The sequence below is a fragment of the Gossypium raimondii genome, chromosome 10, assembly GCF_025698545.1.
Source record: "Gossypium raimondii isolate GPD5lz chromosome 10, ASM2569854v1, whole genome shotgun sequence".
Classification (NCBI taxonomy): Eukaryota; Viridiplantae; Streptophyta; class Magnoliopsida; order Malvales; family Malvaceae; genus Gossypium; species Gossypium raimondii.
This window is the reverse complement of record NC_068574.1, coordinates 41,989,522-42,003,502: the sequence shown is the minus strand read 5'-3', so window position 1 is coordinate 42,003,502 and position 13,981 is coordinate 41,989,522. Positions and strand designations below refer to the sequence as shown.

Here is a 13,981-nt window from a genome sequence, read left to right as displayed (position 1 = left end):
CTTGTAAAAAAAAATCCGATCCTTATTACAATGTATTCAAGTGTCCTTTTATAATCGAATGAAAATAAATCAAAGAAAGAATAAATTTGGATATCTTTGATTTGCAAATCTATGATTTTCTTTCCATATGTTGTTTGTTTCCTTGCGGTGAAGATCGGGAAGATTTGGAGGCTTGGTACTGTGGAATCCTAGGGTTTCATGCATTTGAGCCGTGTTTGGTTTGGGCCAACGAATTTGGGCCACTGTTTTAAATTGGTTTTGGGCTTTGTGGCTCGTTTGTAATTTTATTGTAATTGGACTGGTATTTATTTGGGGCCCTTTTATTTGTACCCGAGCAAAATCTGTTATTACAAACACAATATATTTACTTATTAATATATAAATTGTAACAAAAAGTAATGATTGTAAAAATTTATCATAATTTTAACGAAATTGAAACTAAAAGATATTAAAGAAACTAAATTTGTTAAAAAAAATTCAAACAAGTACAATTGAGTAAAATGTGCTTCTAGGTAACCTTACACCAAACATCTGAATCTTACATTTCGACCAAATGAATCAGATAAAGTAATATCACATTCCACATGTAATCTTACCTTTTCGTAATCCTATTATGGAATACAATCTACGATTCGATGAATCAAACGCCCCTTATTTAATTAAAGTTAAAATTTTAAGTTATATACAGATATAATTAAATAAAAAGGTAAGAATAATGTTTTTACTTGGTACAACTTTGTTGGGGGATCAACCCGTATAAACAATGAACAAGAAAAGTAGAGAAGAAATTAAAAAGATCGAATACAAATATTTTACGTGAAAAACCCTCAAAGAAGGAAAAACCACAGGCAAAAAAGGCTTCAGCTTTTCACTAAAAGATTAAACAAACAAGAGTACAATATGGAGAAAATAAACCTAAATGTACATTACCCAAAATCCCAAATACAAAACTCAAAATCCCCAAGAGCAAACCAGTAAATAAAACCCTAAATCTTCATAATACACTCACAAAAGGGATATAGAATACTCTCCATAATTACCACGAAACTCTTACCAAAACTTATATGTGACTACATCTTGTTGCCCCCACAGAAAAACCATTTTTCTGATTGGCATCACAAAACAAGGATACAAGATTCCTTTAAATAGGCTAAGATTGGGAGAAGACCCCACACAGCTTATTTTTTAAAAGTTATTTCTTTTTCTTTGAAAGCAAATATTTGAACTAATTTAAAATTGAAACTAATAATTCTATAAAAAAGATACAAGTAACAACATTTTCTAGTAGAATTACTAAAAAATAATATGAATTTCTTTAAAATGTAATTAATTAATTAAATCTATAAAAACATCATTCCATCTAGGTAAAAGAGGTTCTGTTGGATATTAGTTATTGTTAAGTCTATATAACATATTATTTATTATAAAATAAATTTCAATTATGAATAAAAATATTTCTATACTATTTTTGTAACAAATATATTTTATATTATCTTTATTTCATTAAAAACAAGTTTTAAAAAGTGATTTTAGAAAAATTTGCTAAACAACTTAAAATATTACACGTAAAATTATCTAAATACCAAAAGATATAAATTTAAAAAACCAATAAATTTTCAACCATTATTTTCAGAAGAAACAAATACAATTAATATCAACTTTATTTTAGACACACAACCACAATGTAAAATAAGAGGGTAAACTTATAATATTTAGGGAATGTAATTAAAGCTTTGCAATGGTAAATAGATATATTTTATTGGCAAAAGTGCTTTTGAGTTCAAATACAAAAACAAGTTGTTTTAGCAGTCAAATGCCTTCATTTATAATCTAATGTATTTTATGTCATACTTAAATTATATTTACAATTATTTTCTTATCATATGGTTAAAAAGTGCAATCACATTTTAAAAATAACCCTAAACTAACCCTTATCAAAACTGTCTCAGAAAATGTTGATGAAAACATATGATGATGGCTTAAAAAGCTTAACATTTCAAAGAAATATTCAATCTAAGAATGTTAGTTGGTATTTAATGTGTGATTCCATCATTCAAATTTGACGGCTGAACCGTACAATGAGTAATTAATTAACAAATGACCACACCAAGTTGAACATGCATTTTTATTTTATCATAAAAGTATAGTAGAAGTAACTGTATTAGGAGTATACTTTTAATGGTTACGTTTGGAATTTAAGAAAGTTTGATTTAAAAATAAATTTAGACAAAAAATGAATTAAAATCGTTTAATCAATCCAACTCGTTTTTAAGTTATTAATGTTTTATTTTATTTATTTTATATATTATGTACTTTATAACATATAAAATATTAAATCTATATAATAATGTAAACATTAAAAAATGTTAAGATCACTATATATAAAAATTTAATAAATATTAAATATTAAATTAAAAATAAATAATATGGACGGGCCTAAAATAAACTTGGATTAGCCATTTACAAATATGGACGAACTTGTGCAAAATTTCAGGCTATATTTTGGGCCAAGCCAGGCTTGAGTAAGTATAAAGTGTGTTAATATCATGTATAGGCCCAACTCGAACTCGGCCTAACTCAGCCCATGAACACCTTTAATTAGGAGTTGGATTGCATTTTATCCATTTACTTAAAAAATAAGAAAATTAATATTTCCAGTCGAATTGAATTTGAGAAGAATGATAGTGTCTACCCAAATGGCACGTTTCTGTCTGCTCTAGCTAGCACATCCTTTTGTTTTGTTTAGGGTTTTCCCAAGTTTTCTATGTTTTTTCTCATTGTAGGGTTTTTCCCAAGTCTTTTTAGTTTTTCCTTCTGGGGGGTTTACAATGGAAAGGGAGATGGTATGGCTACGCATAACGGAGGGTGAAGATGAAGCGTGGGAATTTCAAGATGGTGTTGGGGAATAAAAGCAAATGTTCAATCTTTATTTAGTGGGTTGTTTTCTTACGATAAGTGTGATACACTTACCGTGTAATGCCCCAATTTTTACGGGTATAAGGTTTGGTGAATAGTCTTAAGGTATTATGACTAGCAGAGTGGTACTCGCCCAGGTACATTTTGGGCGTATAGAGTAAGCTGATACAATTATGTGTTTTAGTTAATGAAAATGTTATGTTAGATGGCTATGTCAATTGGAATAAGGTAGTGACCAAGTGGAAGGGTATTGAGAGTGTGAGTTCACGTCAGAAGAATAGTGTGCTTTAATCGTGGTATTGTGCAAGTTATGTTGCAAGGTAAGCCAATTAGGAACCAACTGAATGTGAATCAGAATAGTTAAAAGATAAATGGGTACTCAAGTAGGTTTCTTGGAAGTTGTGGACTTTTGGATAAGGCAATACAGTAGAATGTGACACATGTCAAGTTCCAATAGACACTTAGATTATATTAATAGATATTCAGGATTTGGGATAAATAAGTTCTCTTCTTCCTTCTTCTAGAATATTGTTATCTGGCGATTAAGAAGAAAAAAAGTATTTCTTTGAGTTGAAGATAAAATCTTGAATTATATGGATGATTCTCCATGTCAAAGTAAGTTTTATGGCTTCGTATGTTATGAAAGATTAGGCTTTTAAAAATGTATGAACCGTAAGATGAAAAAGTAAGGTTTTTTATGTGGGTTATCTAGGTTAGAGATGATAACCAAGTTATTTGAAATGAGTTCTAATAGTGATTTTCTATTTTATAAGGCAGTGGTTGTTGCAATCCTTGTTAGATGCTAGATCTAAGGTTCAAGCTACTATCCGTGGTTGTCAGGTGAGTCTCTAAGCTAACTCTTGTTTGCATATTGTTCATGTGAGAGCTTCTGTGAAAGTTAATTTATCTATGAGATCAAATCTAAAAAAGTATGGCATGATGATTATACTATTGCATAAATGTTTGATGGACTTTGCATGTGTAGTTTGTATGAAACCTGACAAGTTTAAGTAAGTGATAGGAATCCTGAAGTTAAAGTATAGTTGTATGGGCATGTCTAGAAATAGCTTGGGTGTCTATATGAATCAAGTGTTAAGTCTTGAATGATGTCAGTGTATGAAGAGTTTGTGTCTGTTCATTGCGGTAGAGTCTAAAGGGGTCCATCGGGACTAAAAACAAGATATTTGATGTGAATCTCTAGAAGGAAAAGTCCATGGCCATGACACCATATTGTGTAAGACCATAGTTGGGCTATGACATCATATGGAAAAGAACTAAAGAAAGGTGATTGCTCAAAAGGGGTTCTCTATGTGACCTAGGACGATAAGGGAAAAGCTCACGAAATGTAAGTCTAGGTGAATCTCTATCGTAAACACGCTAGAAAAAAAATCTTTGTGGCGATCTATGAAGGGAAATCCTTTGTGACGCACTCTAAAGAATGACTTTTGTGGCAACCGTCTGAAGGAAACGCCTCTGTAGCGGACTCTGAGGGAAAGAAATGACATTAACGGCAAACTCTGAAGGAACGATAGTTGTAATGAACTCAGAAGGAAAATCCCTTGTGGTGTATCATGTTACATCTTCAATGAGATATTCTAATGAACTTCCTTTGTGACGAGCTTCGTATGAAATGTTATGGCGTATCTGCATGGTCTTAAGACAAGAACAGAGAAATTAGAATGTGTTAGAGCATGTGATGAATTCAAAGTATGGATTAATTAGGCTTGAAGAACAAAGAACAATGAGATGGTGAATTGAATTAACAAATGCGAAATACAAAAATGATTCAAGTAAATGGGTGTTTATCTCACTAAGTTCTCATGAACTTATATTCAAGATTTGAATATGATGAACCATTTATCCGTGTTCATTTTAGTTAGTTTTCCAAATAATTATTAAAAAATAAAAATTTATTCAAGAATTATAAGGAAATATAAAAATAAAAAATTTAAAATTAAACTTAATTTAAATCAAATAATCAAAATTAAAATAACTCTCACCAAACAACAAATCCAAAATAATAGAATCCATACTTTTTATTTTTCGAATAGCAATATTTATATATCATGCTATTTACTTGGATCATACTTAAATGTTTTTTTTCCCAAATTTGTAACATATTTTCTCATTTTCAACCACTTAGTAGTAGACAAAATGCAGAGCAAACAACAGCTTCAAACAAGGGCTTTTACTTACATTAAACTTTACATTATTTTTCTTTTTATTCGTCATTTCAATTTTTTTAAAGTGATTTCAATTTTGTTTATATTTATAGTAATTCGAATAATTTTTATTAATTTTAATATATTTTTATAATTATTTGAAAACCACATCCTAAATAATTGTCTGTAGATGTGGTTTTGAAACAATAATTTTAAAATTTTAGGATTTTATTATTTTCTTAAATATTTGCTAGTGTGTCAAAATATCGAGTTGGTATGAAATACATGTTGATGCTTAGCGACGTTAGAAATAAATAGAATTGTTAAAAGAATAAATTATGAAAGCAAATCAGAATGAAAATACTGGCTATTGATGTAAACTAGTTCATATGTCAACGGATTGGGTTGTTAGTTTAAATGCGAAGATTAATTGATAGCGAATTTAAAAAAGTAGTGACATGAATCATCTGAAAATGTCATTCTATAAATAATTTGTGGACTTTAATGCTCATCGCAGGTGGAGCTTAGAATTAATCAAACCACAACTGGTCACAATAAACAAATATCTACTATATTGAAGCTGTATGCGCACCAATGAAATGAGTTGCGTATAAATTTATGAAAACACAAATACAGCTTATAACGTCAAAATAGATTCCTTGTACCATCATCTTCTCAAACATAATATTTTACAAATCTGGATGCCACGACTTATAATCATGGTTTCAAACAAGTATTGGGTTAAGATATGATCAGATTTTCCATATCAGCCATTTGATTATGAGATTACAATCTCTCCACCAAATTTGACTTTCAAAAATATAAATATTTGTTTTTGGTTACTAATTCTTCAACCAAAGTAACTTGTGAAGAAGGTTATAGAGTCAAGCTGTTGGCAAGATTCTTAGATTTTCTCTACCGTTGGGATGTCTTGGAGAGCACAGTTTGAAGGCTTAGATACGGATATTGTTAAGAATTCTGCATCTTAACCTTTCTCTAAAATATAAGTGACTTTGCCTCTCTCTCCTTGTTGATCAATCCGTGTACTCACAATTAAGTTTGCAAATAGCACTCTCCTTGCTAAAATGAGATATATGAGAGTAACTTCCACTAAATTACCATTATATCCATTATTTTCATAACTTCTCTCTCATTATTCACTACAAGTAACATAAATGCGATTTCATTCACTCTCATTACCCAATAATTCATAACATGTTCTTGTGAACTAACCCACATCTCTCCCACGTTCTATAAAATATGTCACTTTGTTTCATATCTGTTCTTTGGGATAACTACTTTGGAAAGGCTATAAATAGAATATCCAAAGTTCCATTTAGGGGACTCTTTTTTTTAATCTTTTGGGCAAACTTCTCTCTGCAACTTTATTTTTACAATCACAACAACTACCGTAGCTCTCATCTTTTTCAGCCCCTTATTGCATCCAATGCCACCACTTACCACAACACTTGTTTTCCAAAAGTCTGCTCTAATCTTCCTCTCCACCATCTTTCCACGACACCTCATTTTCTTAAATTGTAACGTATCCTCATCTTACCAAAAGAACCTTTTACATTTTGGCAATTCCACTGCAGAGGAGCGATTGTTGAATCTAGTGCCTTAAGTGTAGTATATTAATTTTGTATACTTGTAATTTTTTGAACAAATTGGTTTAATAAAATATTCATTGATTACATTAATAGTCTTTTCATGTTTTCCTTAATGCTTTTGCACGTATTGGCTTATTGATTTTCTAATGCTTAACTCATACTAAGCGATATTACGTGGTCAGATCATAATACAGAAAGATAGCTTCTGTAGTAGAAAAACCTAAACATGTCTTTAGCTTAATCGAAAATGAGCAAATTGGCTGAAAGACTAATATGTCGTCTTTTAAGTTCAATTTGGGAGATGCTTTGTCTTGAACATCGAAGCGAATGACTCCCAGAATATAAGAATATAGATGTGATTGATTAGACTTATAGTACATCAGACAGGACCTAAGTAGGATGGATCCTAGATCTGTTTATGGATTTATTCACTTATGACATTCATAGTGTGACATACCTTAATCTTAAGTGGATGATAGACTATGTATGTGTGACTCATATATATACTTTGATGTAAGTAAAAGCCCGAGTTCAAATAGATGAGAAATCGAAAGTTGATGCATTGAGCATATGACTTTTACAGTATGTAGAATCATTTACAATAGTGAAATTCATAACCTAACTAATGGGTAAATGACATCATCTTATCGACATTACAAAATAGATGAAAAGCAAACGCAACCATGAGTAGTTTGTCTTTATGATAAATGACTTAATTACTATCTTATAGTAATTGACTTTTCATGAAGGAAAATATAATTGTTATCATAAGATAAAATAGGATCATATTGGGAGAACAAAGTTATCCCAAAGAGATTAAGAATATCCTATGAGGGTAACGCACTTATGACAGTGTCATTAGATGAACACTTATTAAGTAGTTTTTGTAATGGTATGTAATTATAGAGAGCTCAATCACGATACTATAGTAGAATGACTTTATAACTAAATAAGTTTATAATTAATAGGCAAAAGGCTGAAACTTAATTATGAATTATTTGAGCCCTAATTATATATGTCCAATTGGTCCCTTCGCTGGCTCGTTGAATCCAGAAATGAATTGCATGTAGAACCAAATGACAAAAATGAATGAAAATAATGAAGTTAGAGAAATAAATCGCATTCACGAACATGTTTTCTCACAAGTATAGAAATGACTTGAGAATTAATTTAAAGTTTTTAAATTATTATTTAATCAACCCGATAAACATATATAATTGGACCATTCTTTGAGATAATTAATTTGCAAAGACTATAAATAGAAATAGAAGATCCAAAGTTGCACTTAAGAGACTTTTTCTGATTTTTTGGGCAAACTGAATATGCTAAACCTTTCTTTTTTACAATCAAAATAACCATGTAACTCTCATTTTTTTTAGCCCCTCCATCACCAATACATGACACAACACTTATTTTCCAAAATCTACTCTAATTTTCCTCTCTATCACCACATCTCGTTTTATTATATTGTAACATCTCCTTAACTAAACAAAAGAACGCTTTATACAAAGAAAATTGTTAAAAAAGTAGCGAGTACAATGAATTGAGCTCATTTCTTGGAATCGTTTCCATTGAATTATCATTCTGTAATACTTCAAAAGTATAGTACAACTGTCATTTATCCAATGACTTGTAAGGCAGCTAAGTCGTTAAATTTTTAATTACCTGGGAGTCCTTCCTTGACATCTTGTCTATTTGACATGCAAGTACGAGTTCTCTAAGGGAAATCCTTTGATGCTTTTCTGCATATGAAGGCAATGCACTTGTAAAGCACGTAGGCCAACTACCAAACGCTAAATTATTGAAACTTAGAAAAAGACCAACATCTTCAGTCCAGGCTATGTACAAACAAGTGTGTAATGACACTGTCGAGGAAACAAACCTTCAACCCAACTCGCTGCTGCATATGGGTGGAGGAAATATGATGCAAAGCTGCAATTGGTGTACAGAAAACTATTGTTAAGTATAATACAGATAGGAATCTTGATCTTCAACCCTGCATCTATAGAATTCATAATAAAAGTATTATTACAGTAGACGAAGATGATATTATCATCCCATGCGGACATTACTCTTATTTTAGAAAGTTGCATCTTTCATCTTCAATTATTATGAAAGCATAAGGAGTACATGAAAAACATGTCAATGCAGTATTGAATTGAGTTAGTCTTTTTAAACGCATAGCAAACAGTTCATGCCTGCAAACCATAATCTAAGTTGCTTCTTTGATTCTCTTCTTTTCTAAACCGTAATCAGCTTCATCAATCTCTCCAAGGGAAAGAAAACTTGCCTTCATTATAATCAACGAGGTAGCATAAACAATGACACAACTGAACAAATAGAAATTAAAACTCTCTCTTGTGGTTTCTCCTCTTTGAAAATGGAAGAAATTCTTCTTGTCGCTGTTATTTGCGAGGCCAGACATGTTTGCAGAGCTCTAGTTTCGGCTGCTGAAAAAACGGTAACAGAAGAGCACTTTGCGTAGTTTAAGGTTTTGGTTCTTTTCTGCAAGTCGTTTTGTCCTATACGCTGTGCCGTTTCACACTATTTTCGCCTCTATTTTTTTTGTGGCTTTTATTTAGAGCTAATAATTTCACCGCCACACATTGATGACTGATGATTCACATCAATCGCCCACCAAAATCCAGAAACCCCCAAAGCCTCAATCCCATAAATAGCCTCCAAAATCCATCCTTCTCTCAATCTCGAATGCCTTCATTTCTCTCCAAATCCTTCCTCCGCTTGCCCCCCAAATCCCTTCTTTTTCCCATGTCCACTGTCGCAGCAGCCAAATCCCGCCTCCGCGGCGTCGTTTTCGATATGGATGGCACCCTCACCGTCCCTGTCATCGACTTCGCCGCAATGTACAAGGCTGTCCTCGGAGACGTCGAGTACAAGCGAATCAAAGCTGAAAACCCCTCTGGGATTGATATCTTGCACCACATTGAGAGTTGGAGTCCCGAAAAGCAGCAAGAAGCTTACAAGATTATTGCTGATTTCGAAAAACAGGGCCTTGATCGCCTCCAAATCATGCCTGGTTAGTTTTTGGTGGCTATTAAAGTGAAAGGGAAATGTCAGGGTCATGTTAATTATTATTTGATTTTGTTTGATGATTTGGTTCTGTCACTTTCAAGTTCAGTTTTCAAGTTATATACTTGAATAGGATTAAAATGCAAGGATACCCTTTTGAAGAGGAAATCTGCTTCTTTCGTACATACTCGAATACACACAAATATACACAATTTTGTTAATATATAATATTTTTTTTGAACATATGGAAACATTTAAAAAGTAAACAAGAATACCCATTTTTATTTTGAACTCATCCTTGTTTGACAATCAATCTGAGTCCATGTAATATGGATATGCAGTGTGGTTTCTTGTTTTGTGTTTCATTGAATTAGTTGGTATCAATTATAGAACATGAATATCTGTCCATTATTATTTGGAAAATGTACTTATGTTTGTGGGGTTTAAGGTAAAATTAGCTGATGGATTGTTCAGTTGCAGAGTGTTGAAATTCATGTATCCTTCAAGAAGATTAAAGAAGATTGAAAGAATGTCAATGGAGAGAATTGTACTCTGAATTTTATTGATGAAATCTGAAAAACTTGCTTTTCTTTTCATCACTCAATGTATTTGTGAACACAACAATTAAAATAACTGTGAAAAACTTGGGTTTAAGAATATCATTAGCTAGCAACTTCATATGCTTTGTTTTTGGGCAAATGTAGATATCTTTCATAGTTTCCCAATAGTTACAACGTAGCAAACATTTGGGAGCATTTTCATATGAGGTTTCCATTGATTTATTTTCATTTGATGTTTGTCTTGGATTTTGCCTTTGTGCTTGCTGGGGCTCTCTCCTTTTAAGTTGAGATTTAGCAACCGCAGTTCTCTATCTTTCAGCTGAAGAGCTTCATTTATTTTCCATTTTACATGCTAACCAATTTAAGCTTGTGACATTTGGTTGATAATGTTGTAGGTGCAGCTGAACTCTGTGGGTTTCTTGATGCAAAGAAAATACGGTCAATTTTTGCTCCTACAATTATCTATTTTTCATATTAAGATACCTATTGGTATTATAGTTATTGCCTCGCACCAGATCACTGAGCTTCCATGTATGCTCCATGTGGCTTGACTGTTGGGCTCCCTATTATTTGGACTTAGGTACGAGTGCCCGATACAAGTATGTATCCAACATGGGTATATTCTTTTTCTAAGATCCTCTTTGTGTTTGGAGGATTCTTAGAGATAATCGTATCTCCATATCCATGTCCAAGCACAAGTACTTAAAGAAAATTGAAGAGTTGAAACACAATAGGTTGGACCAACCACTATAGCTATAAATAGCATTTTGGTTTGCTGTGTTTAATTTTTCTGTAGTACTTAGGATTTTAATCTGTCAACCTTTCTTTTTTTCATGGTGGTGTTTTTAGATGCTAACCTTAGTTGCTTCCATTTATTTCAGAAGGGGACTAATCACTCGCAATGTCAAAGATGCAGTTGATCTGTTTCATCAACGATTCGGAGTAAGTTATCTGAAGCATGAACTGAACCATTCTGAGCTTTTTTTTTTTTTGGTTAGATTGGGAGACAAATGAATGTTAATCTAACATTCATAGTTTTCAGATGATGTTTTCTCCGGCTCTAAGCCGAGAGTTTCGTCCTTATAAACCGAGCCCTGCTCCTCTGCTTCATATATGTTCGACTTGGGACGTTCAACCAAATGAAGTCATGATGGTTGGTGATAGTCTTAAAGATGATGTGAGTGTTCTCTTCAAAAGCAAGGATACTAAATAATGAAGAAAAAACTGATTATCCATCTCATTTATTATCTTCATACGACATGTATTTGCAGGTGGCTTGTGGGAAAAATGCAGGAGCATTAACATGTTTGCTTGATGAAAAGGGGAGATATGGCTCTCAAGACTTCGCCAACTTGGATCTAACACCAGATTTCAAAGTGTCTTCCCTGATTGAAGTTCATTCTCTTCTGAAATCTAACTTTGACTTAACACCCTGATTTCCCGGTAAAGGTCCTACACTAGATTTATCTGATAGCCTTTTTTACCTTAAGAAAGAAAGATTTTAACAGTTGAGGAACACTTGAAAAGTGGAAAACAGTAAGGAACTGAACTTTGGTATAAGATGCTGCTTTGTTTATCTGTAGGGAGCAAAAAGAGAGATCTTTTGTAGCTGGATAACCAAGGGGTTTTGTGTGTTGTTGAACAAGGAGCATGCTGGTATGTATTTTATTCTTGGTACCTTTGTTGTTCATTTAGATGTTCTACTGTAAAGAAATATTAGGCAGAAAGTCCCTCTTTGTTAATCTTTTTTTCATTGGCGAATTCAATTATGTTAAAGAAGGAATATCTTTGTGAAATACCCATTACTCTCAAATGCTGATCCCCAACCAGAAAATTAGGAGTGTGAAAGCTGAATAAACCGAATTGACTTAATTTTAGGTATTTATAGTTTTATTTTCTTTAATTTGTATTTTCTTAAATTTGGTTTACTTTTAATTTTGTTTTATATCAAATTCTTTATAAAAATTATTAAAAATTTAAATCAAGTAATGTTTAATGAACTCAAAAAGGTACCTACCAAGATATATTTTCCATGGTCGCCATATATGATCATATTTTTACTGTTCTTGACGAGTATATGTTTATTTAGATGTTTTATATATATTAATTATTAAAATATTGATGAATATTGTGGATTTAGACTTTTAATAAGATTAAGTTTTAATAATAAATATTTAAGTGTATGAAAATGGGTTGTGCAATTTATTCGGTCTGATTCACTTCGGTCGGGTTTTAGAATATCTTTTTTCACACCCCTACAGAAAATGCTGCCAAGTCTCATATTACAGGAGTTCTATCAATGCAACTATTGTCTGATGAGGCACTCTCTCATCTACTTTCTAACCTGAATTATTAAGCAATACACACAACAGATACAAAGCAGCGAATACCATGTCAACAAATATAGAAGGAACTTCAAAGAGTTCACAAAGCAAAACTACATTTTAAAAAAGGCAAGTTCCAGTTCAACACTATAGTCCTTCAAACCCTAGACCCTGTTACAGCAGGGCCGCCCTTAGGCACCGGCTGGCCCTCATATTCGGTGTCTCGATACCCTGGTCCATACCTACTGCCAAATAGACCAGCATGGATCAAACAAACGTACAAGAGTTCGGTTAATGTGAGAATTATTATGAGAGCTTCAATTACTCTCAATCTCCACCCTCTCCGCCCTCCTATATTTATATGCTTGCAAGCAAACCTGTCAAGGGAAAACAGTTGTTTTCAAAGATGAAAAATGGAGTAATTGGTCGAGTTTGATAAATACATAAAATGGGTAAAATGCGAAGTTCACCCAAAGGCTAATGCAGTCAAGGCCCAAGCTATTAACGAAGATGAACCAGCTTCAGCCAAACTATCACTTCTCCAGGACCTAATATGACCCCCTCCTGCTAACTTTGAAACTATGCCGGCTACAGCAGCCAAGATTGAGATTGTCAAGAAGAAACCGGTGGCTCCATTTCCACCCATACCTGAAACACTTCCCTCGGGTTAAAACCAAGCAACACAATGTTTTCTTTTAAACGTAACAATAGGGTTATCACTTACTTGGGTGAGCAGTTTGGCCATCGATAAACCTATTAAAACACCAGCTAGCGAATCCGAGCACAATGAAATACATGATCAAGTTGAGAAACAGCAATGGAGCTGCTATATTCCTTCCAACTGTAGCCATAGTTAAGTCAGATAGAACAGTTGAAGAAGCAGACAACCCAAGCAAATTTGCTGACTTGAGCCTAAAGATTTTGAGCAATGACAAGAGACTATGGCTATGGATGGTTAATATAGGGGAAGTTATAAGGTGGATGGGATCTACGTGTAAAGCAGTGAGGCAATGCATGCAAACGCAGGGGAGTGGATACAGGTGGAAGGACACCTGTCGAAAATGGTGTTTACGTTTTACAGTGATCCTTCTCTTCTGGAATCTGGAAGCTTTAGAAATTCTGCTGACGGTGTTCATATCCAGTGTTTCTGAGAATGTATTATTAGTTTATTACCCAGCGTTTAATTTCCTCGGTTTCAAATTTCTTATTGTTCTATTAACCCAATGGGTGCATTTTCTAGAATTCCTAAATTTGTTTAAAAATTTAACTCTCTATATTTAATTACGTTAATATTATTATTTCAACTCAAATTAAATATTATTATTTATGAAATATTTGAATTTGAAAAATTTTCGTTGCATATTCAAACCAGTAAAAAA

The 13,981-nt window shown here is 32.6% G+C and overlaps 2 protein-coding genes and 1 long non-coding RNA gene across 4 annotated transcripts; 2 read left to right on the top strand and 1 right to left on the bottom strand.

The window, feature by feature from the left end:
- The first annotated feature begins 3,438 nt into the window (after positions 1-3,438).
- On the top strand, positions 3,439-4,534 carry LOC128033613 (uncharacterized). Its single transcript, XR_008189587.1, has 2 exons — positions 3,439-3,531; positions 3,690-4,534. It is a non-coding gene; the product is annotated as an uncharacterized LOC128033613 (long non-coding RNA).
- Positions 4,535-9,296: 4,762 nt separating this feature from the next.
- Positions 9,297-12,181, top strand: LOC105777456 (haloacid dehalogenase-like hydrolase domain-containing protein At2g33255). Of its 2 annotated transcripts, none has more exons than XM_052622730.1 (6): positions 9,297-9,725; positions 10,680-10,716; positions 11,160-11,220; positions 11,321-11,455; positions 11,550-11,721; positions 11,862-12,181. In XM_052622730.1, the coding sequence occupies exons 1-5, from the start codon at positions 9,305-9,307 to the stop codon at positions 11,712-11,714; spliced, it is 819 nt and encodes a 272-aa protein (XP_052478690.1). In that variant the 5' UTR covers positions 9,297-9,304; the 3' UTR covers positions 11,715-11,721; positions 11,862-12,181. The 2 variants fall into 2 exon arrangements, with proteins under 2 accessions (XP_052478690.1, XP_012456195.1); XM_012600741.2 differs by having other exon boundaries at positions 9,298-9,725; positions 10,674-10,716.
- A 578-nt stretch (positions 12,182-12,759) lies between these two features.
- Positions 12,760-13,453, bottom strand: LOC105777457 (membrane protein PM19L). The gene is made up of 3 exons (XM_012600742.2): positions 13,327-13,453; positions 13,073-13,250; positions 12,760-12,979 (listed from the first exon to the last, which is right to left on the bottom strand). Exons 1-3 carry the CDS (start codon positions 13,451-13,453, stop codon positions 12,760-12,762), a joined length of 525 nt encoding a protein of 174 aa, XP_012456196.2.
- Positions 13,454-13,981: the final 528 nt, after the last annotated feature.